A 23,852-nucleotide genomic window follows, 5' to 3' on the forward strand; every position below is an offset into this window, starting at 1 on the left:
GTCGGCGGGCCGCTCATCCTCCTCGATAGCATGCTCCATAATTGATTCCGCGATACTACCAGCATCAGGTCCAAGTTCCTGAATAAACCCAAGCAGCATGTTCTTGTTGACTGTTGCGTAAAACGTAGACGCCTACATTTACGCTGTGCGGTATGTAGGCATATAAGGGCTGGTTAAACTGCTACATGACAAATGTCATGATGAAGAAATAGGCCGTTGGCAGGGGAGAAGAGTTCGTCGCGGGAGCCTGAGGTCTCGACGAAGTAGTAGGCGGCCGCGGCGTAATTTCGAAGGTGGGAGTTGAGCGCGGCCAGATCGGCCATGCTCCCTTGGACAGAATGCGTGTGGCTAGCCACGGCGTAACGCCGCTGCACCTTATCCGTAAGAATTTCGTACAGGCGATAAAAGTCTTCCGTGCTATCCAGCGCGGTCCGTACAAGCGGGTTAGTAAACCCCGAGACGGTGTGAAGCGATGCGAAGGAAAGGTCCTTCTCCGGTGATGGTGATGCTTTGGATCCGTCGTCTTCTTGCTGTGTTGTGTCTTGCTCTCACCGTCGTTGTTGTCACCCAGATCGACGTCCGGTCGTGCTCGACTTCTCCGTGCTCGACTTCTCCGTGCCCGACTTCTCCGTGCTCGAGGGCTGCGTCTCGTTCTTCTTGATCCAGTCCTGGACCTCGCCCCGGACCCGTCCCTTGTACACATCGTTATCATCGCAGCGCACGAGCAGGACCTTGAGGTAGGGTGTCCGCCGGAGGCCCGGTATCTGATGCCGCCGTTCCTTACCACTCATCGGTCTCACTGTGGCTGCTGCCCCGACCTCGAGCGTATCGGTGGTGCCGCGGCCAGCCACAGCGGCAGTCTAGAAGCCATCGTCAAGGCCTCCTTCACGCCAGGAGACACAGCACCGGGGGGGAGGAAGAGAGGAACTCGATGTGGAGGGTGCCGACCGGCCGTAAAGGGCCAGAGTGACTCTGCCAATGCAGATGTCGGAGGGGAAGGCGAGGGACTAAGCCTGGTGCCAGGAATTTGTGCAGATCATATGGATCGTAGTACTCGACTGTTCGGTGCCTTCGTCAATCGAGTTCGCCGTGGAAGCCATCTCCGGTAAGGAGAGGGGCTATGCTCAGGCAGAGATTGATCCATACCTGCGACTTTGGGTGTTGAGAAGGACTGTTCCATCGCCGGGGACAATCTGTCATTTGAGCGAAGTACCTGCCTTGTAGTTACCTAGTGACGCTGAGTAAGCCGGCTTCGGCTTCGTATTGGTGCACGTGACTGTACCCTGCACAAGAGGGAAGGCGGTGTGAAATTCTCGTGAATCTAGGTCGAACCATATGGCGAGGTTGGCAGAATAATTTTTTGGTCCCTTCGCCTGATGGCGACATCTTCGCGCGTAAGTGTGGAACGGGCCGAAGCAACGGAGGGGAGGAGCTGGTTATTCCCTGTTTCTGGCTGGCGCATCTTCCTCTCGATGGTAACCTTTAGTTTGTTGTCATTTTCACTCTTACTTCCGTGACCCTTTCCAACAGACAACCGGAAAACAACCGGAAAACAACCGGCCGGTCCACCAATGTCCGGAATACAGCCCCGGGAAGCTAGAGGTCCTCGACCAGCTGCGACTCCTACATAAACACTACTACGATGTAATTTCGACAAGCGAGGAGGCATCCGACTGCATTAAGTCGATGCGTGTTCGTGGTGCACCCACTATTGAGATCGTAGCCAGCTTTGCGCATGCTGTCGAGCTTCACAGTGGCAGCTGTGGTCAGTTTCCCCCCTCCCCACCCCTTCTTACCTCGACAGACGCAGCATGAAGCTGATGAGAGGATACTCAGAATAAATAGCTGCTACCAAACCCGAGGAGACGGTCAAACACATCGACAGTTGCCTAGATCTCCTCAAGGAAAGCCGCCCAACTGCCGTCGACCTTTCCAATGCCATCAATCTCCTCAAGACGACAGTACGACAAGCCCAAATCTCGAACGGTAAGCCGACTGCCACCAAGACCGCCATCATCCAGGCCGCAGAAAAAATGTTAGAAAAGGACCTGTAAAGCAACCTTTCGATCGACCATTTCGGCGCAGCCTGGCTCCAGGCCCAGCACAACGCAAGGCCGGATAACAAGATCTCCGTGCTCACGCACTGTAATATTGGCGCTGTTATTATAGGCACCGACCGCGTCATACGTAACGGTGACACAGCCAACAAGATCGGTACGTACTCGTTCGCAGTACTCGCGCGCTTCCACGGCATTAAGTTCGTCGTCGCCCCTACGACGAGCATCGATCTCGATACCGAGACCAGGTAGGGCATTAGGATCGAGTGGCGGAAAAAGGAGGAGCTAATGTAGATTCCGGGGCCGGTTATACGCGAGAACGGGACTATCGATGCTATCGTTACCGAAAGGGGGCCGTGATTGAGAATGAGGATAACCTCTTCAACTTTAGGGAAATTCTACCCGAGCGCCAGGCTCAGGCCATCGCTAGGAGGGAGAAGATGAAAGCGATGAAAGCGCCTGTCTCGTCTACATAAAACATTATAAAGTGGCGTATAATCATAAGTTATTAAACCTGAATTGAGTACCTTTCCTGTTTCCCTCCCTAGTTAGCTTCTGAGACCTGTTAGTAACGAACCAAGCCGCTGGAGATACCGCATATTAGCCACCGGGCTAGAGCTGATTCAATAATATCACTTACTCATACATCATCGATCTTACCTCGTACGTCAGTACAGAGAGTAGAGAGTAAGAGAGGAAGAGAGATGTAACTACTATATTTCGTACCGACCTTCTCTCTTCCCTTTGTTGATTACATTCGAGAACACGATATCATCCACCGGAAATGTCTCTCTTGTTATCCTTCGTTCAAGACCTGTCTCCAAAATTGGCAAAAGTGCTCTATGTACCCTGAGAAGCCCAGAGTCTAGATGATAGTCTCAATGACTGACAGTCAGAAGTCGCGGGGACGTTCGAAGGAATAGACGTGACCATCCTCGCTCGACCACTTCAGCAGACATGATCTTAAGACCCTCATTCGTTACTGGGTAGCCACCTAGGTTTCCATCCTACTCATCTTCATCCACCCCGCTCTCGCTAAGGTTGGACAGGTCATATTCTCCGCCGCCCTGGTGCTCTTCATCGTACCGCCGCTTCTTGAACCCCTCGACGCCCTCCTCCAGCTCACCAACAGTCAGCGCTTCGTGATCTAAATGCGCCACCAAGATGGTCTCAGGCCCATACAGATGCCGTTTATAGTCACCCTTCAGTCAGGTGCGGGATATCCGTACCGTAGTTAACAATAACTTTTTTCAAAGCCTGGAAATACTCGTTAGCAACGAGGACTACTACCCTTCTCCTCCAAGATGAGACAATAATAAAGCTTGCCGTCAGCATCACAGTCAGCATACACAGCACCACGTCCCCTCTTGCACTCGACAACCAGGGCCTCCTCGTCAACTTATTTCAGCGCCCGCTTGATAACCTTAATAGCCACCTGGTCTCCACCCTCCTCGGGTCCCGTCGCAACGCGGACATTCACCGCCGCCTCCGCCGCCTCTGGGATCACACTCACCGCCACGCCACCACTGATCAAGCCGATATTGATAGTCGCGTTCCCGAACTCCTCACTCCTCCCGAAGCCCGCATCCATAATAGCCCCGAGGCCCCTGACCAGGACCTCTATCGCGCTCTCCCCCAACAGCGGATACCCCGAGTGTCCGGCAACCCCATGAGCGCGCACCGTACACGCCGCATGCCCCCTATGGCCGCACGCAAGCTTGTTCTCCGTCGGCTCCCCGAAGACGGCAGCTCGGAAGCCCAGAGCGTGGTGCCCCCCCCACCCTGGACCGCACCCGAGAAGGCCCGCATTACTGCGGCGTCGTGCTCCTCGCCTACGACATAGAGGAGGGCCGCGTCCCCGTTGTGGATGGCGCCACTCCGCAGGACCTCTCGGACAGCGACCACCCGGGCCGCCACGCTCGCCTTGGCACCCACCCCGCCGCGGCCACGTATCGCCGTCGAGGCGTTGACGTCTGTGCCCTGTGCGCCGATCCGGTACGGGAGGAAAGGCGGCACGGTATCGATGTCCGATGTCACCAGCACCCCGGCGGCTGTCGGGTACGGCTTCAAACCGGGCCAGCCTATGACGTTGAGACGCTTGGGGTATCCGGGAATAGGCTGTAGGGTGGTTTTGAGCCCCTGCTGCTGGAGGTACTTGGCTAGGAAAACCGCGACGTCATGCTCGTTTCTGCTGATGGACTCGATCTCCACCAGGGACTTGTGCAGGCGTAGAAGGTCCTCTCAGTATGATGGCGCTGGGTTTTTCGTGTCCTGGGAGGTAGCAACAGATTGGGCGCTGGGTAGTCCAAGCGGACGCTGTGACTGGGCACTAATTGCGTAGCCTGCGAGGCCGAGGAGAGCAGAACATGCAGAATCCTTCATATTGGAAGCCCTCGCGTTTCGTAAATTTTGGTTGTCTCCCTTTATTTTACCCTTTACCCAGTTGGGTGTGAGCCGGGCGAGATTCAGATCCTGATTTGGGAAGCGTCTTGTCGCGATTCCGGAATTGCGAACATTGATTACCTAGATAACTGTATACGCCATCGGATGCCCGCAACTCCCCTTTCGGGGGGGTTCGACAAATACCTATTGATGGAAAAAGGAATCAAGTTTGAGGCAAAAGATCATGAGGTAAGTTCTCAGACAAGAATTTCGCCAGTGAAATTTACTCTCCCTCCTTTCCTTTCTTTCTTTCTTTCTTTCTTTCTTCTACGGAGGATTCGTGGGGACGAAGGTGGGAAAACGGCTGTAAGCAAGGGTTGCCTCCGACAGGAATAGATAGATGTATATTGAGATTTCTCAGTCCAGCAGGAGTAAGATTCTATAGTACAGCACGGGTAAGGCTGGTAATAATAATACTGATATAATGACGACAGTTAAGCTACTACCACCGTCTGGGAGGCCGGCTCGATTGGGCTAAAGGCCGTATCGACAGGCCGGGCCTCCTCCTCCTCCTCTGGACGAATCTCGAGAATCTCCCCGCCGGCCGGGACGGACAGCTCGGACAGGTTACCCTTCTTCCCAGCGCGCACGTCCTCAGCCAAATGGTCGAAATGCTGCTCAGCGTTAGCCCGAGAGTCGTGCTCGAGAACCCAGTCTGGTCGCCGCAGAACCAGAGCGTCGGGGTGCTCTCGCACGAAGTCACGCGTCCAGTTGATGTGGTGGTACTCGTTTCGGATCGATATGGACGACATGTGGACGACGTGCTGGCGGTTGAACCGGATGCGCTCAAATACGCGCAGCGCAAGCGGGACATCCCCCTTAGCCTTGTCCAGACAGACCGCGATCGCCGCCCCGTCCTCTACGGACTGTGAGGCGCCTTGTCCGGAGGTGGGCAGGTGGCAGTGTGCCGCGTCTCCGAGCACGATCACGCGCGGGTTCGGCTCAGAGGGGATCCAGGATTCGAGCGGGCCACGCCAGACGAGCTTGTAGTCCACCAGGCGTTCGTCGGGGGTGCGCCGGACAACTTCCTTGAGCAGCTCGCAGAAGCCGCCGTCGTCAAGGTATGCTAGGACGTCGGACTTCTTCCCTGGGAACGACCACGACTCGCCGATGTCGTGCTCGTCCTTGTGCGTGAGGACCCAGCCGAGATCGCGACCGCGGTTCCAGCTGTAGACGAGGGCATGCAGGTCTTTGCCTACCCACATGCCGGTGAAGTCGTGGTCCGGGTCGCAGAAGCGGCTCATGTAGATGTCCTTGCGCATCTCATCCGTCAGGGTGTAGAAGGCGCGGTAAATGGCGTAGCCCGAGTTCACCTTGTTGTCCGGGAGGTGCAGCACTTTTGTCCGGGCTAGCGATTTGGGGCCGTCGCAGCAGAGGACGACGTCGCCCGTGACGCGCAGGCCGCTCTGGCAGACGACGCCAACGGTGCGGTCGACGCCCTCGGTGCCGGCGTCCAGGTAGTCAACCACGGTCTCGCCGAGGTGGAGGACGACGCCGAGGCGCGCGGCGTAGTCGCTTATGACGGTGTGGAGCTCGCCGCGGTGGCCTGCGAACTGGCGGCGGGCGTGATGAGGATATTTCAGCCAGATGTCCTCGAAGAGGAGCTCCCCTTTGGCGTTGTAGAATTTGAAGGTGTCGTTGCGGTTGATGCAAATGGGGAGAAGCTGGTCGGCTATGCGGCCGTCGTCCCAGGACTCGATGATCATGCCGCCGTTGGCGAAGAAGTCGATGACGTCGCCTTGGGTGCGGGAGGTGGGATAGGGCTCGACTACGACCACGTCCATGCCGCGGAGACGGCACTCGATGGCGCAGGTGAGTCCGCAGAAGCCCAGGCCGACGATGACAACGCGTAGCCCGGGCGCGCCTGGGTTGGCGCCATCTGGCGCAACACTGCGGACATAGGGTTCGGTCATGGTGGAGGGAATGCTTGCTTGCTTGCTTGCTTGCTTGCTTGTCTTTGCCGGGTTGATGGAGAGGGTTGGGGTGGCTTGCTGACGATGGTACTCTTAACTATCTTCATCTCTTCACAAGATGGTCACCTGCCTCATGAAAGCGTTTCTTGGCTGCATTTCTGAATCTGAGATTGGCCTTGATGCATATAATTACTCCGAGTACCTACCTAATTACGCCGACTTTTTTCTCCGGAGACTCTGAGCCATCAGTTACTCCGCGAGCATACATGAAAACTGATAAGCAACACAGGGTTTAAAAGAAGCCCTCTTATTATTAGGCTGAGTATGTTTGGTATCACAGCCCAACACGTAACTCAGTCTGTAGAGAAGCGTTGCATTATCCAGGTTGTTCGTAGCACGTGACTTGCCTATGGCCTTGCCCCACTTGACGTCAAACAGTAAATAACCTCGTTTCTTCTCTACTATTTCCCTGTTCCGGTGACGGTTCTGCTTCTCCAATTTCGCCGCTTTCGAGGTATAACCACTGCCCCTCGGACAAACTAGCCTGGCTATCTGGATAGCCTATCCCCTACAACCAACTCTTATCGCCCAATGCGAAATTCATGCCCCGATGTCTCGCATTGAGGGGTCGAGAACGAGCCAGACAACAGAGTCGGTATTCGCGTCTGACAGATGATGCTCGCGTGCGAACTCTGCCGGAAGCGCAAGGTAAGGCGCCACTCCGTGTCGAAGGCCGACTGGTTCTAAATCTCCGTCTACAGGTCCGCTGCTCCGGATCGGCTCCGTGCACCAACTGCCAGCGTCAGATGAAGGAATGCTATTTCAACCACCACAGGCGACGCCGAGGACCGCGTCCCAAACGGGGATCCGTGCCGGACCTGGATGCCATGCGTGGTGCGGATGCGGATGCGAATGCGGCCGTTCCCGTCGTCAGTCCTGTCGGTTCGGTTTCCTGTTCATCGCTGTCTCTGCCTCCGGACTCCACATCTACATCGAGCCAGGGACTCGTCGTAGAGCGAGTTATCCCAATGAGCCTTGACCGTATGGGCACGTGGAGAGAGCGGCTGACCGAACTGTACGGAGGCGAGAGGTACTGCATCGATAGCCAGTGCGAGATTTCCGTCGACCTGGCACTGCATCTCATCTTTATCTTCTGCACGACTGTCAACAGCCAGCAAAACCAGATCGTATCCACTGCCGACTTTCTACAGCGGTTAGATGACGGCGAGGTGTCGAGGCATCTGTGCCATGCTATGTGTGCGCCTGCCTTTCGCTTCACGAGACACCAGGAAGGCACTGCGGCTTTGGCGTGTGCCGTTGCATCCGAGGCACGACAGGGTCTAGCTGGCTTGGAGACACCCGACTTCGACAAAGCACTGACCCTTGCTTTGCTATCCATGTACGAGATCCAGGAGGGGAACGGCCTACAAGCCTGGCAGGATATCAGTGAGCCACCCACCCAGGGAATGGAATATTCTAGTTGGCTGTTCTAGCTGATTTGCTAACATGAACAGCAACCGCGTTGAATTTGGTAGCTGTGCTGAAGCATGCTCCGGGGGCCCAGACGGACAGGGAGCTACAGATGCTGCATGGCTATCTTGCTACGTCCAGCGCACTCAACTCACTGGGGCAGGAGCTGCATGTGTCAACGGTGAAGTCCCGAGATCCAACCGATCTCCTGACGCGTCTTACGGACCTCCTTATGCGCTGTGCTTCGTTGTCGCGGAAGGATCTCACAGAATCAGACCCGGCACCGTGGGCAGAAGAGTCCGTCTTCATGGGATTAAGGAGGGAGGTAGACAGTCTGCAGGCTATGCACGCGGGTGACTTGTCATTCGAGGACGACGTCTTCGAGGGGCTTCTGCGGAACGGAGGAGCCGGAGAGTACGTTTTGAAGCTGGGCATGCTGTACGCCATGCGGATGCTTCTCGACCGGATCTTTCTTCCTGTCGCAACGGCTGGGAGCGAAAGCGCCCCAGGACGAGGTGGACAGAATTCGCGCGAAATCGTCTGGTTCCCGGGGCCTATGATTTTCTCACGTGGGAGAACTGCAAGCTGTGTTAAGAGCGCCCGGAGCGTAACTGTGCTGTGTCGATGTGTCTTGGATCACGGGATATTTCTCCTGGTAAGAGAACACTCTGGCCCTTTACCGACGGAATTTGAAACTAAACTTCGTAGCCCCCCTTTCTCGGATACGCTCTCTTCCTTGCTGGGCTAGTATTCCTCAACCAGCTGCGTGTCGAAGACGACGCTGGCAGATTGGAAGAATACATCGACTACTTGAAGACTGTCTTCACCGTCCTCGGGGCTATGCGATTGTTCTACCAGACTGCCAACAGCTGGGTGGACACGCTGTTCCGTGTACATGCCATGGATCTGGTGCCTGGGTCTGCCCTGGCGCACCCGGGCATGCTGTTCAGACGGTTCTTCAGCCGGTTCCTGCCCGTAGAGGAACCGCCGTACTGTACTTTGAGCACACTGCGGATCCCGTCAAGCCAGCCCTCAGACAGGGCGAAGGCGAGTGCGACAGAACGAGAACAGGATCTGCAAGATTACGCCCTAGCCATCGGAGACGCCATAGACGCCATGGATGACCCCCGGTTCTCTCACGATCCAGAGGCGGAAGAGGAAACAAACTCACAGATCGGAACAGCAGGCAGCGAGATGGCACGGAGACAGAAGCCGAGGCATAATGGGGACTCACACGTGGATTTGGCACTAGACGTCTCCTTTCCAAGGGGCGTTTTCTCGATCGACAAGGATGGTGTAGATATGCCTATCGATCTAATGGATACAGATGTATGTCCGGATCTGGATATCCTGGGCATGATTCCGCATTCAATGCTACTGGGGAACTGAAGGCGCGTAGGTTTGATATATACGTTTCCAGATAAGCTTCTTCTACTTCTCTTCTTTTCTCTTGTCTTTCTGGTCAACCTCAGCCTTATCTCTGGTCGAATCCGCCTGTTCCGCAGTCGACGGTACGCCCTCGATGACCCCCTTCTCAGCCTGATCCTCGAAAGGAACCTTGCTGTCAAACAGCGCACTGATCTCTTCCAACGTTTTGCCTGCTTTGATGTTAGCCCTTAAACAAGAAAGGACATAAGGACATGGGGACGGGCAGGTAGGCGAACCCTTTATCTCGACGAACAACCACCAGATTATGGCGATAATCCCGATGTTCCACGCCGCATTGATGGCATAGAAGCGCCATTCAAGATTCTCCAACGCTGTCGGCAAGGTGTAGGTCATCATGACTAAAAACCCATACCCGACACTCTGCGCCAGCCCGAGCCCGCTTGCCCGCTGGGAGTAGCGTAAGATCATAGGCGGATAGGCAAACAAGAGTATCATCCAGGTCCCAAACGAAGCAGACTGGAAGACGAACAAGAGAGCAACGCAGCCTATTCCGTACGAACGGCCGGACTGCACGAGACGGGATAGCACGGCCAAGAGTGCAAGACAGACGGTTATGAGGGTTGTGCCGAATAGCAGACTACGTTTGGCGCCCGCGTAGTCGCACGCCCAGATCCCGACGGCGACGGATACTGCGCCCCAGATGCAGAGGCCCAGGTTGATGTAGAGCGTCTCATGCACACCCATGTTTGCCTGCTGCAGCACGAGCGTGAGGAAGAACGGGAACGTGTTGGCCCCCGAGACCTGGCAAAATATATTAACGAGGACGGCTATGGCGAAACGCCGCCGGTCGGCCGCTGATGCTGCCAGTGTCGACCAGAAGCCGGTGTAGCCGTGGGCTTCGTGCGCGTGGTGCTCCTGTTTTATCGTCTGCACTATCTGGCCGTACTCTACTTCGACCACGGCTTCGCGGTCTGGATCCTGCAGGGTGTGCATGCGTTCTAGCACCTGCCGGGCTTCAGCCATACGGCCCTTATGGGCTAGCCACCGGGGGGACTCGGGCGCGAAAAGGAGGCACAGCAAGGAGAGGAGCGGCGCGGCCAGATCTCCCATCAGGGCGCCGCGCCAGCCCCAGTTGGAATCGATGTCGAAGACGACGATGGCGATTATGGCGCTGATGGTGCCGAAGATGGGGAGGCCTATTATTATGCAGTTCGTGAGCAGACCGTGCAGTTTTGCTGGTGTTGATTCCGCTACCAGGGCGGGGCCGGCTACTCCTGTTATCACGAGGGCGAGGCCCAGGATGAAGCGGCCGCCAAGGAGGGTGCCCTCTATTATATCAGGGTCAGGTTCAGGGTCAGAAGCAGAGACGGGGCCAGAGGCTTGGGTATGGGGTCTGCTGGCTTAGCCTACCGTTTGGAGCAGCAGACTGTATAGCTGCCCCGATCAAGGCTATGCAGTTTCCAATCACTAGGGCCCGTTTGCGGCCTACCCAGTCGAGTAACGGACCGGTAAAGGGGCCAACGAGGACGCCCCCAACGTTGACCATGGCTGTGTTCAGCCCGATCCACATCGAGTTCAGTTGGAAGTCTGCATGAGATGTCAGTTGAAAATAAAAAAAAAAGTGAGAAGTGTCGGAAAGTCCTAACAGTTCCTGAAGTTGTCGTTGAGGAGCAACTGGTTGATAATGCTGGCGTCATAAGCTAAATCGGCCATAGAGAACATAGCAGCCGTGACGCAGGCCGTGATGGCAAGCGTGGAGTTGAAGAAGAACATGTTGGCAAATGGCGTATATCCTGTTACCTTGCTTTCCGTGATTTGTTAATAACAGCGGAGGGCAGTAGAAGGTAGAAGACGGCCTTTTACGGCTGGCGAATTCTCATGGACACTTGTGATATCCCTATCTCCCATCTTGGCGTTGGGTCACAGGTTAAGCGTAGAGCCGGCATAGACTCGGAGTAATTCAGTCGGAGTATTCTTATCTAGCAGTCACCGCCCACTCAGACCCGGTGGTGGATTGGGAATTCTAAAGCGGCGAGGAGAATGTCGAAGACGTGGCAACCGAGCTAGCCGCCGCTGGAGTAACACCAGTTAGATTTAGAAGCCGCAGTTTTGCCCACTAATTATAATACCTTACTCACGCTCCGAATGAGACGACGTTCTTTACTTTCGCCACGGCTTCACAACGAGATGGATGTATGCGATGACGTTGCTTGCTGTGTTACCCAGGACGAGCTAGACACGACATCTATAAGGATATACCTCTCGCTCGGGGAACAGCTCGGAGTAATTGTCGTACGATAGCTTATAACTGAGCTGAGACTTTGCCCAGCTATGACTGACCTGACCCCAGTAAACGGTCTCTCATCCACATACATATCAAGCACCAGTATGGAAACGAAACTGTTTATCGGGAACAAGGTGAGTAGCCAGATGTTCTACTGCGATGCTGGGTGCTAATCATTCTCATCTCAGTTCGTCCCTGCCCGCTCGGGGGAAACGGTGACGATCAAAAACCCGTACGACCACTCCGTTGTATCGACAGTGCACTCCGCAGGCGCGTCAGACGTCGACGACGCGGTATCGGCAGCCTCAGCAGCATTTAAAACATGGCGCAGAACTAGCCCAGCCGAACGGTCCCGTCTGATGAACCGTCTGGCAGACCTTGTCGACGAGAAGGCTACTGCTCTCGCCCGCCTCGAGACCCTGGCCATGGGCGCACCCGCCGTCATAGCCAAGCACGGAGCCCACACGCTGGCGCAATATCTGCGGTACTACGCTGGCTGGACGGACAAGCTAGCCGGGGAGCTGTTCCCCGACGCCGACGAGGGCGTCTACCGATTGGTGTCGTACGAGCCTCTGGGCGTCTGCGCCGGCATCGCCGCCTGGAACGCCACCTTCCTGTTCGTAGCGTGGAAAATTGCACCTGCCATCGCGGCCGGGAACACCTTCATCTTCAAGGCGTCCGAGAAGTCACCGCTGGGCGTGCTGGCGCTGGGGAAGCTGGTGGTGGAGGCCGGGTTCCCGCCGGGGGTTATCAACTTCGTCAATGGGACGGGCGAGGCCGGACAGAGGCTGGCTTCTCATCTGGGCATCGCCAAGATCAGCTTCACGGGGTCTACGGAGACTGGACGCCTCGTGCAGATTGCGGCTGCCAGCAGCAATCTGAAACGGTGCACTCTGGAACTGGGGGGCAAGTCGGCTGCGATCGTATTTGACGATGCGTACATTGACGACGCGCTCGGCCATTTGTCCGACGGCTTCCTGTTCAACACTACCCAGGTGTGCGCTGCTACGACGCGGCTCTTGGTCCAGGACACGATTGCCGACTCGTTCGTGACGAAGCTGAAGGACCGGTTCGAGGCCGTGCTTGCTCGGGCGGGAGATCCAGACGCCCCAGGGACTTTCCTCGGCCCCGTCGCGGACGAGGCGCAGTTCAATCGCATCATGGGATTCCTGGAGCAGGCTGCGAAGCAGGGCATACAGCTCCTCACGGGCGGCGGTCGGCACGGCGAGCAGGGATACTTTGTCCAGCCTACCATTCTCATTGATCCGCCGTTGGATAGCGTCGCGTACCGGGAGGAGATCTTCGGGCCCGTTTTGTGCGTGCGCAGGTTCCACACAGAGGAGGAGGCGGTTGATCTGGCGAACGATACGACGTACGGACTCGCAGCGGCTGTGTACACGGCCGACATCAGCCGTGCACTTCGCGTCAGCGGCGAGCTTCGGGCCGGAAGCGTGGGCATCAACCAGGGCGTCGTGCCTGATATCCGGGTTCCCTTCGGTGGGCTGAAAGGGAGCGGTTACGGTCGGGAGAGCGGGCGTGCAGGCCTGTTGTCGTATCTAGATAGCAAGACGGTCTCGATCAGGGCGATAGCACGGTAGATGGGTATGTAATTATACGTTAATACGAACTCCGCATCTTGCATGGTTTTATTGCAGGTAGGTAGCCACCAATCAACAACAATCCCTCACGCCCTCGCGATAGAAAGAAACCCCTGTTGTTAATGCCATCCAACCCGCTTCCTTCTCTTATCTTTCCCTCCTCTTGCCCGTACTCACGACAATCTCGCACTCGCTCCCATGTCTCGATCACTTCCTGAGCTGGTGATTCCGAATCCGTCCGGCAGCTGCTGGACCTGCATCGACGAAGGCCTCGCCATCTGCGACAGGAAGCTTCCCGCCTGCAGCCGCTGTCTGGCCGAGAAGAGACACTGCGCAGGGTATCACGTCCGGCTGTGCGTGTTAGCAAGGCCTAAACATGTCTATCGACGTCCCTCTGCCCCCTCAACCGTCTCTTCGCTGGGCCTGCCACCGAAGGAAGATCGGCTGCTACGGCACTTTACCAGTGAGCCACTGCTTTACTTCCTATTACTTCCTCCTCCCTTCTCCTCGCCTCTCTCCCCAGGAGGCTAACGGCCTAGATAACATTGCCCGGGTGATCATCGCGGTCGACTACGACGGAAACGGGTACCGTCGTCTCGCAGCCATAGCCCTGGCGGATGACGCGCTCCTCAACGCCCTCCTGGCCCTCTCGGCATCCCACCTAAACCGCTCGCAGAAGCGCACAGACAACACGCCCAGACTATACCTGCGACAGGCCCTGCAGCACTTGCAGACGCGCCTGCAGAAGCCAGCGCAGTCGCGGTCCGAGCTGACCATAACGACCATGTGGATATTGCTCCTGTTCGAAGTCTGTCCCAACCCCCTCCCCCCTCCCCCTTTCAACCTGTCTTATCACCACACCCACCACCTTGACAAATACAGTCCTCTGACGACAGAAGCTCTGGGAGGATGGCAGGGAATGGAAGCGACACTACGACGGCATCCTAGCTTGGATCCGTGGCCGGGATGCCGATGGCAGCATGGACGGATTCCTGACTAGTGCCGTTGCTGCATCGGCACTCCAAGTGCTCCTGCACAGCTCGGGCGCTACGCGGGAGCAGAGCTTTCGGTTTCTAGACTCCGTGGCCATGCAATGCCAGGAGGGCACTATCGATGTTATAATCGGGTGCTCACTGGACACTCACAAGCTGATCGTATGCTCTCTCACCCTGTGTGTGTGTCTGTCTGTCTGTCTTTATGCAGCTAACAGAGAGGCCAGATGGAAGCGGCGCATCTGCACGAGAAGATGCGGCTGGCCAAGGTTACGCGAGAGGAGAAGCTGCTACAAAGGGCCTACCACGAGTCGGTAGAGCTACAAAGCCGCATCCGCACAGCGCACACGCCGCTCGTGACGAGATTCAGCTTGCTTGCCTACAGCCGCTCCCAGTCCGCCCTCTCGCCGGCCGACCGGCTGGAAGAGGCTTCGGTGCACGAGGCAGCCCGGGCGGCAGCCGATATATTCAGGCTCGCGCTGCAGGTCTACGTGTACCGGATCGCGCATGAGCCGACGACCGACTGTCCGACGGAGATCCAGGACGTCATCAACTCGGCTTTCGAACGCCTGGCTCTCGTCCCGGATACGGTCGGGCCGGGCGTCTTCCTGGGCTGGGCCCTCGTCGTGCTGGGGTCCGAGATTGATGCCCTGGACAGACGGGAGCACATCAAGCGCCGGCTGCAGAGCTTGACCCTGCTGGCGCTGAACCAGGGGCTGCTTGGTCTACGGGTTCTGAAGGAAGTATGGCGCCGTCGGGATGCACGCGTCACGGGACGAGGCATCAAGAAATGCAGATGGCAAGAAGTCATGGAGGACTTGGGCATAGATTTAGCCTTAGTATGAGTAGATATTTATCATACATACAAACAGACAGACAGACAGACAGATAATCTACTCCTGCTTCTTTCGCTGCAGGGAAACCCGCATACCGCTTTGGATAGTGAAGAAGTGGTTCGTGACGGAGACATCGGCGTCCTCCCATTGCATGTGGTACCGCATCACTATCGCCGGAATCAGCTTCGTGATCTCCAGCAGGGAGATGTGCTGTCCGGAGCACATGTGTCGGCCAGCGCCGAAAGGGATCCAGGCGCGGTTCATGGCTGCCAGCTGCGCAGGTGACGACAGCAGCCAGCGGTCCGGGCGGTAGGTTTCCGGGTCCGGGAAGATGTCTGGGTCCCGGTGGATGATCCAGGGGTTGATGCCTACGTCGATGCCGGCGTCGACGCGGTACTGCCGTTTGCCGTCTGATAGTAGGCCGCCCGCATCCGGGACCGCGCGAGAGAGCAACATGCCGACGGACGGGTGCAGCCGCATGGACTCCCGGATGACGGCCGTGAGGTACGGCACCCTGGAGGCGACCGCGTAGGACACGGGCGTCTCCGGCGTGATCCCGGCCTGTCGCAGCTCCTCGAGGAGACGCGCCAGGACGTCCGGGTTGTCGATGAGGTGGCGGAGGGCGGCGCGGAGCGCGGTGGAGGTCGTGTCGCCGCCGGCCATGATGTTGCCGATCGCGTGCGCGTTGATTTCCCTGTCGTTGATCGCGCTCGGGCTCTTGGCCTGGTTGCGGAGGAGCGTCATGAGGAATGTGGCCTGGGCCGTCTCGTGCTCGGCCTCCAGGATGCGCTTCTCCGCGTCCTGGCGCTGCGCGACCGCTATGCTCAGTATCTCGTCCAAGATGGAGTCGCCCGAGATCGCTAGGAATCTGGACAGGTACGGATTCCCGAGCAGGAACTTGTGCGCCCATGGAACCTGGCCGCACTGGTGATTGAAGTTAGTTTTGGGGGGGGATTCGATGGCGTCGGTTCTCGTCTAGGTCCACCACTATTACTTACACACGCAAAGTAAGCTATGCCGTCCTGCACGTGCTTGCAGAACCCCTTGGAGTCGCCCTGGGAGATGAAGTCCAAGTCGGCGCCGAAAGTGACGGTGAAGATGGCGTCCATGGAGAAGAAATGCATGTACTCTCCTATATCGCAAGTCTTGCCCGTCTCAACGTACGTCGCGTCCAGATGGTTGAATAGTCTGGCTATCACCCCGTCCACTAGCGGCTCTAGCTGTATCAGAGCCTTCAAAGAGTACGCGTTGGCCGAGTTTCGCTTCATGCGTGCGTGCAGTGTTTTGTCGGCCAGAACAAACGGGTCTGGCAAGATGCCCTCCTCATCGTAGAGCCGGACGGGGTCGTAGAAGCTGGATTTGTAGAACTGCGAGCTGATGCCGTAGATCTGATCCAGCTGCGAGACGTCCGAGACGGAGACGAGGCCCGGTGCGACCCGGACTATCTTCCCATATTTCTTATGCAGGGCTAGATCGTCCAGATGCGAGCTTCCTCGGTAGACGGACCAGAGACGGGGGAGCACGGAGATGGAGTTCAGGAGAGGGCCGGGGACTGACGACAGCCTGTAGCGGTTTCGTAGCAGCCAGAGAACGAGACATAATGGCAGGATCCAGGCATTCCGGAGAGCAGTCTCGATGAGAGCCATCTTGTCTTGCACCTGAAAACTAGTAGTATTATTGCTATTACTATTCTTTTCTCTTTTACTTTTTTCACCTGGTCTAAGTAGTGGCTCTATACAGCTTTGAGTATCACGGTGTTGCTGATATGCATATATCGGGATAAATAGATATACTGGATTACTGTAATTATCCGAGCTATGCCAAGGTATCTCGGACAATTGAACTTATCCGTACTAACCGGTATCTAGCAGTAGGACGGATATTCCAACCTTCTTGCCTATCTCTGATACCGATGCCCAGGGCCGAGTCTCGAGACCGATTTCTGAGACGGCGACGAGGCAAAGCCGAGTAGCCGCTATCCATGCCACCGTAAAGCAAGGTTCTATATAATTCTTACGTATAGGTTATAAAATAGCGGAATGCTAGCTGCGGGCTGTTGACGCCTTCAGGACCGTAATCACACATAGTCTACACCGCGATCCACACTCGCGCCCTATTAACGAACGAGTAGAACGTTCACCATGTCTATGACATTCACCCTCCATGCTGCTCCTAGCACTACCGCGAGCACTGCCGGCTATCTGAAGCTGGTAGCCCCCCGAATCGAAGCCTTCACCCGAGACACCCCCGTCTCAGAGATCATCGACTCCATCAAGCTAAACGGCGGCGCCCGCATTAAAGGCTTCCTCACCCCTGAAGAAGTGGCCTCTGCCGCCTCTGCCGTCCGTCCCCACCTCGACGCAGCCGGGTACGCACGGCCCGACGACCAGACCAAGCGCCTGGGCCGTCTGCCGGAATATGCGCCGGCCCTGACAGAGAAGATCCTGACCGACAGCCTCTACCTGTCCGTGATGGACACCTTCCTGTCCGTCACGCACACGTCTTGGCTGGGCGACAAACAGTTCGTCGTGACAGAGAAGCCCATCGTGGCCATGTCGTCCATATTCGAAGTCGGCCCCGGCATGCACATGCAGGACCTCCATCGCGACGACGCGATCTGGTACACCTCGCGGCCAGCCATCGAGGCCTCCCAGTACAAGTTCGGCCGCGACACGACCATCAGCTTTTTCATCGCGGGCTCACGGACCACGCGCGCCAACGGGGCGACGCGCGTCGTTCCCGGCAGCCACCTGCAGCGGAGCGACGAGCGGCCGAACCAGTCACAGGCCATCGATGCCGAGCTGGACGCGGGCGATGCCTTCTTCATGCTCTCGAGCGTGTACCACGGTGCTGGCCAGAACTCGACCGAGGACGAGAAGCGCCTGGTGTACGCACTGTTCATGCAGCAGCCGCATCTCCGGCAGGAGGAGAACTTCGCGCTCTATCTTCCGCATGACATCGTCAGGGCGTACCCACTGGAGGTTCAGCGGCGTCTGGGGTACGACGTCGCCCTGCCCAACCTCGGCTGGGTCGACCATGCGTCGCCGCTCGAGAGCGTCCTCAAGCAGAAGGGGGCCGACAGACGGGCGATCCCGGGGTATAACCCCATAGAGGGAGTGGCTGACGGGCGTGCTGAGCACGCTCACGAGTCGAGGGTGCAGTAGTTGGGTTTTGCTCGCTCGGAGAAATAGGATGGATGCGAGCAAGTGCAGATAGCCGAAGATTAGTTTCATAAGGCCGGGTCCACCTCTCGCTCTCTCACTCTTACCTGTTTTGTATTGCTCGTAAACATCGTTGTCATGCGGCGCGAGGAACCAGATGTGGAAAATCTCGGGTATGCCGGCTCGGGGGCACGGCAGACGACCCCTTCATCGTCTACCGGCTCTCCAATGATCCCTACAACCCCCAGAACCTGCTACTCTCCTGCCGCATCCGTGGGCGCTCCTCGTGATAGACCCCATCGTGCTCCTCGTCTCGCTCTCCGCGGCCATCGTGTACGCGACCCTGCACATGCTCTCCGCGGCGTACCCTATCACCTTCCGGGAAATGCGCGGTTGGTCTGCAGGCACCAAAAGCGGAAAGTGACATTCACCTGAGCTGGCGAGGCGGGGAGGGGAGGCAGGGTAGGGCCAAGCCGGGCTCTCCTGGTTCGCGTGGACGAGCGTGCCGCCCGCCGACTGGGTGATCTGCCTGCTGGGCACCACGGTGTTCAGCTTCGGCAACGTGCTGCGGTAGCTGAGCGCCGTCAGCGACCTCGTAGACGCCTATCTCGTCTACACCGCCTCCTGCATGGCTGCCTCATCCGTGCTGCGATCCCTGCTCGGGGTCGCGTTTCCCCTCTCCACGCGCAGCATGCACGATGCGCTGGGGACCCCGCCTTTCCGGCCTTGGCCTGCGTGCTGCTCCCCTTTCTATTTCCCCTTTCTGTTTCCCCGCAATGGATCACCAGGCGGCATTGCCGTTATGGGGCCAAAGGCACAGGCTAACCGTGGATAAGACGGACGGGTTCTGGCCTCGGCCTGCGTGCCGTTACCCTTTCTGCTTCCCCCGCAATGGAGCCCGCATCAGGTGGCATTGCCATTATGCGGCCAAGGCGCAGGCTACCGTGGATCAGATGGACGGGTTCGGCCCCATGTAGGTACTTTGTTGAGGTCGGAGAATTGGCGGTTGATAGGGCGACGGGGATCCGTCGCTCTGAAATTCTCCGAGACCCGTCGCGGTTATATGGGTAATACTTCCTCTTTCGGTTCAAGGCCACGCTTATGAGCACTGGATAGACCTGAAATACAGCACTATGAGCACTAAATGGACCTGAAATATCGCACTATGAGCACTAAATGGACCTGAGATACAGCGCCACGTTAGCGCTTATGGGCGCTGTATCGATTCAAAGTTCCAGCACTCATGAATAATACCACGTACCTACGACGTGTCGGAGTGCGTCCCTATCTTTCTTCAAAGGCGTCACGGTCAGGATACTATACAATACAAAGCTCGTCAGGATCTTTATATACGTACGGCTTTTAGTACTAGTTGATAATGGAGACGGCTATAGATCAAATTGTCGCATTTCACGAGGATATCCTCCTCCAGAAGGCGAATTTGTATCCCGGGACGCTCTATTTAAATCTATTACTTAGACCAGGAGAGCTACGTTGGAACTGAGGTTGCTCTGCAGTGGGAGCAACGGAAGGTAGGAAGAAGAGGATGAAATGAATGACTTAGGTAGCTAACTAGGAAGGAAATGAATAAAGGAGCTGGGAGCTAGGTTAGGTAAGCGAGCAACCAGAGAAGAAGTAGAGAGCTGTGTATAGGTGGCTCTCTACGTGACAAAATCGATTAACGCGTGGGAGGCGCCGAGAAGCCACGCGTTCATAGATGGGCGGTTGACTAGAGAAAAGTTTGGTAAGTAGATGGTTATATATTTATGTCATCGTCGTGCTAAACCCCCAAACCTCTCGAGGTAGTGGATGCGGAAAACGACAACCTGGGGGACTGGTTGCCAATCTTCAGTCATAGTTAAGGAGTCTCTTGATAAGAGTACTTGGACCTTACCGTATTCGTTAGATCGACGGTTCTCTTTACATAACCACGAACTAAGCTGACACCCGTCTACTTACCCGGTTCATTGAGTTTTCTCTGAACAGGACGCATTTTAGTTCACAAGTCTTGTAAACGATGACACTGCCCTTAAGGACATTTGAATCTATCTACGTCAGAATACCACTTTTATCGCGACTTAGTAGGATATCTACAATCGTATTGCAGGTATAAGGCGAGAGATCTATGAAGGACAAAGTTCTGTCAACGCACTTGTCAACTAACTAGACCGCGAAGGTTTCTAGAGCCAACTACAGTTAGATTCTAAAAACCGTGTGAACCCTATTCTATTCGCCCACCCAGACTCACTTCCATACCTTCATGCCTACCCTGACGTCCTGATACTGGACTATATGTATAAGACAGACAAGTACGGGATGCCACTCTTAGACGTGATTGGAGTCAATGCTTGCCAACGGTTTTTCTGTATTGCTTTTGCATTCTTCGGTAACGAGACCGAGGGTAATTACCTTTGGGCTATAAAACAACCAGGGTCGCTTTATGAGCTATGTAATACAACTCTTCCATCTGTATGTAATCTTAACAGATCAGTGTATTGCATGTATGAACGCTGTCGCTACCTGCTTCCCATCTGCTGCCCGGTTGTTATGCTCATGGCATACTACTACCTACGCAAGACAGAAGGTTGATGCTGTGCCGTTTTCGCCGTCTCGCGAAGAGACCCCTTTACCGTACGCGGGTTGGCGCAGGTGGAAAAGGGGAGGGAGCGCGCTGGGTGCTGGGGGGCCAGGGCATGCATCTGGGCTCGTCGAGAAAATCCCGAGGCCCCTTCCACCGTCTCGATATGGTAGGCCCCTGTTTGGCGGCTGAATCGCAGGTGGCATCGGTATGGAATAGGTATTAAGCGTGTGTACGTGTCTCGAGACTTGCGTGGACAGAGATACAATAGACGAAGAGTATTGATGGTTCGCTTGGGTAAGTAGATGTGTTTCCGGGAAGAGCAACACAGAGAACAGGTATATCAGGAACCCCCGGGGGGGTGTCTACTCGGGCAGCGCCGCGACCTGCTGCAGCCAGCGCTCCAAGTCGGCGACGACGCGGTCGCCGAGGGCGACGTCGAAGATGCACTCCTGCCAGCTGCAGGCGACGCGCAGGCCCTCGCCGGCGACCGTCATCGTCGCGATCATGGGCGCCGCCTGCGTCGTCTCGGCGCTGACCGCGAACTGCGCGCGGCGCAGCGCCCACGCCCTCGCGTCGCCCTCGGCCTCGCCCCCGTCCTCCTCCTCCGCCTCCTCCCGTTGCGGCCGCGCCCCGATCGCCCCTAGGTTCGTCACGAACCAGGAGCACTGCCGCGGCCGCCGCGCCGTGTCGCGCATCTGCGCCTGCCAGTCGCCCACGAACTTCGTGATCCCGACCTGGTCATTCCGGACGCCGGCCTCGAGCCTGCGCGCGATGTTGGCGCGGACCGCCGCCGCGACCTCCCAGACGCGTTTGAGCGCCGCCGCGCCCAGCGCGCCCTTGCCCTCGCCCTCGCCCTCCTCCGCGCGCGACCGCCGCCGCGCCAAACTCGTGCGTCCGCAGCGTCACGCAGTTGCTCATAGCGCGGTGGGGCGCTGGCGCCGGGATGAAGCGCCGCAAGTTGACGGCGGTGAGGCTCTGGAAGCCCGGGGCGCGGGCGCGCGCGACGCGCGACGCGAGCGACGCGAGGGCCAGCACGTGCAGCAGCCCCGTCAGCGTGGTGCGGCGGCGGCGGCACGCCGCGAGCACGCGGGCTAGCGCCGCGCCGCCGACGCCGTGCGCACCGGCGCCCAGCTCGCCAGCGTCTCGCTGCGCCAGAACGCGGCCGGCCGCAGCTCCTGCCACAGCGTCTTCGCCGCAAACGACACGTCGACCGGGAGCTTCACGGCCCGCTCGATCGGCGGCGGCAGGTCCGGCGGCGACGCGGGCAGCGCGAGGGCGCGGCTCGCTGCGTCGCGCCCTGCCGTGCTTGTCCTCGCCGCGTCGAAGCTCCGCAGCAGGGTTTCGTGGAAGATCTTGCCGCTCATGCCGTCCGCGTGCGGGTGGTTCCAGGTAAACAGGATCTCCACGAAGTCCGTCTGCTCCTGGTGCAGCAGGGTGATCTTCCAGCCTGGCCGCTTCTCGAGGTCTGGGAATCTAGCGTCGAGCTGGGACATGGTGGTTTCTCGTAACACGTCTTCGAATTCTGACGACCGGTCGAGGAAGCGCCAGGTGAGGTGCTCGTCCAGATCGAGGCTTTCCAGCTGGACCCAGGTAGGCTTTCTCGAATCGGCATCGGCGATCCCTACTTGCAACGTGGGATGCTGCAGGACCGCGTCGCAGATCGCGGCCTCGACGGTGCTGACGAGCCGAGGGCGGGCGTCCGAGCCGGCGAGGTAGGCGGGGATTACATAGCGGCCGGAGACAGAGGTTCCACGATATTGGTCCAGCATATACATGGCTAGTTGGTACATATCACTGCCCTGGTTAGGCACGAGGTCGGTTATAATAGCGAAAGGACTTACATGTTGCCTAGTTGGCGGAGCCGCTTGAGTTTTGCCATTCCCGGCGGTGAAACCTCCTGGCTCTGAGCCATGGAGATGGTGGGTAAATGCTGCTACAGGTCTAGCTTAGAGACCATGCAGTTCTACTTCAAGAAAGATGAAAGTAGAAAGCGAGATAGAACAGTTCCGCATGAATGATTTTCGGGGACGTCGCGGATGGTGGGTAAGACAAAGATCGGTTTTACAACGTTGGGCCGCAGAAGTTTGTTGTAGTTCAGTGAGTAAACCCCCTGATAGACCTGACGAATACCCTCTACTGAGGCAAAGATGCACACGTCAGTCCATTTTGCAGGCGGCTAGGCAGAGGGTATCGAATCCTACATTATTTACAGGAGACCGTTGAAGCGAGATAGTGTTAGGCGTAACATGCGATAGGCGGAAGAGCCGGCGACAACCCCAACTAGGAATAAGAAGCTCGGGTTCAGCGCCTGCCCCAGGAACCGTGAATTGGGTTGTTTTGTCGTTATCTTCGGGGGCCTTATTGAAACCCTTGCCGTCATTCTACGTCTAGCATTGCTATATATTATAAGAAACCCCATATTGACGATGTTTCTTTCGTGTTCGCGCCCATTAATGAAACGCCACAGTGAAGAACCTTGAGCCTTTCTTATACGTAAGCAGCACTCGATAACCCGAGCCGGTCAGACTCGCGAGCTGACTTGGCTACAGGGCCTCCATCTCCTGTCGCTATTCTATGGCGTCAGCATCGTATTACTCAAACTCGCCATTCCCATCGATTAGTTGCGCGTCTTCGTGCCGCCAGGCCAACACATGCCATATCTTAGACGGTCCACTGCCTGACCTAGAGCGATGTTATGTACCAAGTACATGTCCGGCACGTTGCTCGAAATCATCCAGTGCTCGCCGTCAGAGAAGATCCAGAATCAAGTATACGTCGGCGGTAATTAGCTGTTCGATCAAGCGAACAACTTCGCCTCAGCCCTCATCAACCTCGTTCTCGACATCGGCATCCTAGCCCTGCTGCGGTGGATTATCCAGAGGCCGCAGATGGCGACGACCAAGAAGCTCAGCGTGTCATTTCTGTTTGGGATAGGAGTCTTGCCAATGAACTTCATGGCTCCGGGTCTAAGTCTTTACTTGCTGGCGCTTCCTCCTTCATATGGCGCCACTGCCTGCGGGCTCGCCCATCTCGTATCGCTGGTAGAAATCCTTCATGACGCTGACGCAGTCTACTACACGATCGACGTCGGCCGCTAGGGTGTGGGCGAAATTTCTGCCGGCTTCTTGG

General features: G+C 57.0%; 11 protein-coding genes across 11 annotated transcripts; 6 read left to right on the forward strand and 5 right to left on the reverse strand.

The window, feature by feature from the left end:
- Window positions 1-1,376: 1,376 nt before the first annotated feature.
- On the forward strand, window positions 1,377-2,309 carry GGS23DRAFT_592841 (uncharacterized protein; the record flags this gene model as incomplete). The annotated part of the gene is made up of 4 exons (XM_051517940.1): window positions 1,377-1,394; window positions 1,531-1,765; window positions 1,846-1,986; window positions 2,086-2,309. 4 exons carry the CDS (start codon window positions 1,377-1,379, stop codon window positions 2,307-2,309), a joined length of 618 nt encoding a protein of 205 aa, XP_051376243.1.
- A 755-nt stretch (window positions 2,310-3,064) lies between these two features.
- Window positions 3,065-4,439, reverse strand: GGS23DRAFT_602584 (peptidase family protein; the record flags this gene model as incomplete). Its single annotated transcript, XM_051519348.1, has 7 exons — window positions 3,065-3,092; window positions 3,144-3,259; window positions 3,303-3,340; window positions 3,396-3,447; window positions 3,481-3,806; window positions 3,839-4,295; window positions 4,344-4,439. The coding sequence occupies 7 exons, from the start codon at window positions 4,437-4,439 to the stop codon at window positions 3,065-3,067; spliced, it is 1,113 nt and encodes a 370-aa protein (XP_051376244.1).
- A 445-nt stretch (window positions 4,440-4,884) lies between these two features.
- On the reverse strand, window positions 4,885-6,823 carry GGS23DRAFT_181959 (salicylate hydroxylase). The gene has a single exon (XM_051511639.1). It carries the CDS (start codon window positions 6,410-6,412, stop codon window positions 4,934-4,936), a length of 1,479 nt encoding a protein of 492 aa, XP_051376245.1. The 5' UTR covers window positions 6,413-6,823; the 3' UTR covers window positions 4,885-4,933.
- Window positions 6,824-6,837: 14 nt separating this feature from the next.
- On the forward strand, window positions 6,838-9,292 carry GGS23DRAFT_182091 (uncharacterized protein). Its single transcript, XM_051511640.1, has 4 exons — window positions 6,838-7,120; window positions 7,174-7,858; window positions 7,927-8,537; window positions 8,591-9,292. The coding sequence occupies exons 1-4, from the start codon at window positions 7,085-7,087 to the stop codon at window positions 9,269-9,271; spliced, it is 2,013 nt and encodes a 670-aa protein (XP_051376246.1). The 5' UTR covers window positions 6,838-7,084; the 3' UTR covers window positions 9,272-9,292.
- Window positions 9,293-9,313: 21 nt separating this feature from the next.
- On the reverse strand, window positions 9,314-11,044 carry GGS23DRAFT_592844 (general substrate transporter; the record flags this gene model as incomplete). Its single annotated transcript, XM_051517941.1, has 4 exons — window positions 9,314-9,480; window positions 9,547-10,599; window positions 10,682-10,858; window positions 10,918-11,044. The coding sequence occupies 4 exons, from the start codon at window positions 11,042-11,044 to the stop codon at window positions 9,314-9,316; spliced, it is 1,524 nt and encodes a 507-aa protein (XP_051376247.1).
- A 615-nt stretch (window positions 11,045-11,659) lies between these two features.
- Window positions 11,660-13,153, forward strand: GGS23DRAFT_592845 (aldehyde dehydrogenase; the record flags this gene model as incomplete). The annotated part of the gene is made up of 2 exons (XM_051517942.1): window positions 11,660-11,689; window positions 11,744-13,153. The coding sequence occupies 2 exons, from the start codon at window positions 11,660-11,662 to the stop codon at window positions 13,151-13,153; spliced, it is 1,440 nt and encodes a 479-aa protein (XP_051376248.1).
- Window positions 13,154-13,237: 84 nt separating this feature from the next.
- On the forward strand, window positions 13,238-15,074 carry GGS23DRAFT_548781 (fungal-specific transcription factor domain-containing protein). Its single transcript, XM_051515176.1, has 4 exons — window positions 13,238-13,616; window positions 13,693-13,961; window positions 14,053-14,307; window positions 14,373-15,074. Exons 1-4 carry the CDS (start codon window positions 13,352-13,354, stop codon window positions 14,988-14,990), a joined length of 1,407 nt encoding a protein of 468 aa, XP_051376249.1. The 5' UTR covers window positions 13,238-13,351; the 3' UTR covers window positions 14,991-15,074.
- Window positions 15,015-16,667, reverse strand: GGS23DRAFT_182152 (cytochrome P450). The gene is made up of 2 exons (XM_051511641.1): window positions 15,980-16,667; window positions 15,015-15,905 (listed from the first exon to the last, which is right to left on the reverse strand). The coding sequence occupies exons 1-2, from the start codon at window positions 16,625-16,627 to the stop codon at window positions 15,039-15,041; spliced, it is 1,515 nt and encodes a 504-aa protein (XP_051376250.1). The 5' UTR covers window positions 16,628-16,667; the 3' UTR covers window positions 15,015-15,038.
- Window positions 16,668-16,902: 235 nt separating this feature from the next.
- On the forward strand, window positions 16,903-18,705 carry GGS23DRAFT_548784 (phytanoyl-dioxygenase family protein). Its single transcript, XM_051515177.1, has one exon. The coding sequence runs from the start codon at window positions 17,123-17,125 to the stop codon at window positions 18,143-18,145; it is 1,023 nt and encodes a 340-aa protein (XP_051376251.1). The 5' UTR covers window positions 16,903-17,122; the 3' UTR covers window positions 18,146-18,705.
- Window positions 18,706-21,085: 2,380 nt separating this feature from the next.
- Window positions 21,086-22,635, reverse strand: GGS23DRAFT_592849 (uncharacterized protein; the record flags this gene model as incomplete). The annotated part of the gene is made up of 4 exons (XM_051517943.1): window positions 21,086-21,520; window positions 21,594-21,869; window positions 21,935-22,517; window positions 22,565-22,635. The coding sequence occupies 4 exons, from the start codon at window positions 22,633-22,635 to the stop codon at window positions 21,086-21,088; spliced, it is 1,365 nt and encodes a 454-aa protein (XP_051376252.1).
- A 778-nt stretch (window positions 22,636-23,413) lies between these two features.
- Window positions 23,414-23,821, forward strand: GGS23DRAFT_592850 (uncharacterized protein; the record flags this gene model as incomplete). The annotated part of the gene is made up of 2 exons (XM_051517944.1): window positions 23,414-23,504; window positions 23,544-23,821. The coding sequence occupies 2 exons, from the start codon at window positions 23,414-23,416 to the stop codon at window positions 23,819-23,821; spliced, it is 369 nt and encodes a 122-aa protein (XP_051376253.1).
- Window positions 23,822-23,852: the final 31 nt, after the last annotated feature.

Source organism: Durotheca rogersii (genome assembly GCF_024521655.1).
Source record: "Durotheca rogersii strain YMJ 92031201 chromosome Unknown GGS23scaffold_2, whole genome shotgun sequence".
Taxonomy (NCBI): Eukaryota; Fungi; Ascomycota; class Sordariomycetes; order Xylariales; family Xylariaceae; genus Durotheca; species Durotheca rogersii.

Excerpts from the sequence above, each read along its gene's own strand:
- GGS23DRAFT_181959 (XM_051511639.1), bottom strand. The coding sequence starts at position 6,412 with ATGACCGAACCCTATGTCCGCAGTGTTGCGCCAGATGGCGCCAACCCA.
- GGS23DRAFT_182091 (XM_051511640.1), top strand. The coding sequence starts at position 7,085 with ATGATGCTCGCGTGCGAACTCTGCCGGAAGCGCAAG. Across the intron at positions 7,859-7,926 it reads ACAAGCCTGGCAGGATATCA|CAACCGCGTTGAATTTGGTA; the intron begins GTGAGCCACCCA and ends TAACATGAACAG. Across the intron at positions 8,538-8,590 it reads ATCACGGGATATTTCTCCTG|CCCCCCTTTCTCGGATACGC; the intron begins GTAAGAGAACAC and ends TAAACTTCGTAG.
- GGS23DRAFT_548781 (XM_051515176.1), top strand. The coding sequence starts at position 13,352 with ATGTCTCGATCACTTCCTGAGCTGGTGATTCCGAATCCGTCCGGCAGC. Across the intron at positions 13,962-14,052 it reads GGATATTGCTCCTGTTCGAA|CTCTGGGAGGATGGCAGGGA; the intron begins GTCTGTCCCAAC and ends TGACGACAGAAG. Across the intron at positions 14,308-14,372 it reads TGGACACTCACAAGCTGATC|ATGGAAGCGGCGCATCTGCA; the intron begins GTATGCTCTCTC and ends CAGAGAGGCCAG.
- GGS23DRAFT_182152 (XM_051511641.1), bottom strand. The coding sequence starts at position 16,627 with ATGGCTCTCATCGAGACTGCTCTCCGGAATGCCTGGATCCTGCCATTA. Across the intron at positions 15,906-15,979 it reads GCATAGCTTACTTTGCGTGT|TGCGGCCAGGTTCCATGGGC; the intron begins GTAAGTAATAGT and ends TTCAATCACCAG.
- GGS23DRAFT_548784 (XM_051515177.1), top strand. The coding sequence starts at position 17,123 with ATGTCTATGACATTCACCCTCCATGCTGCTCCTAGCACTACCGCGAGC.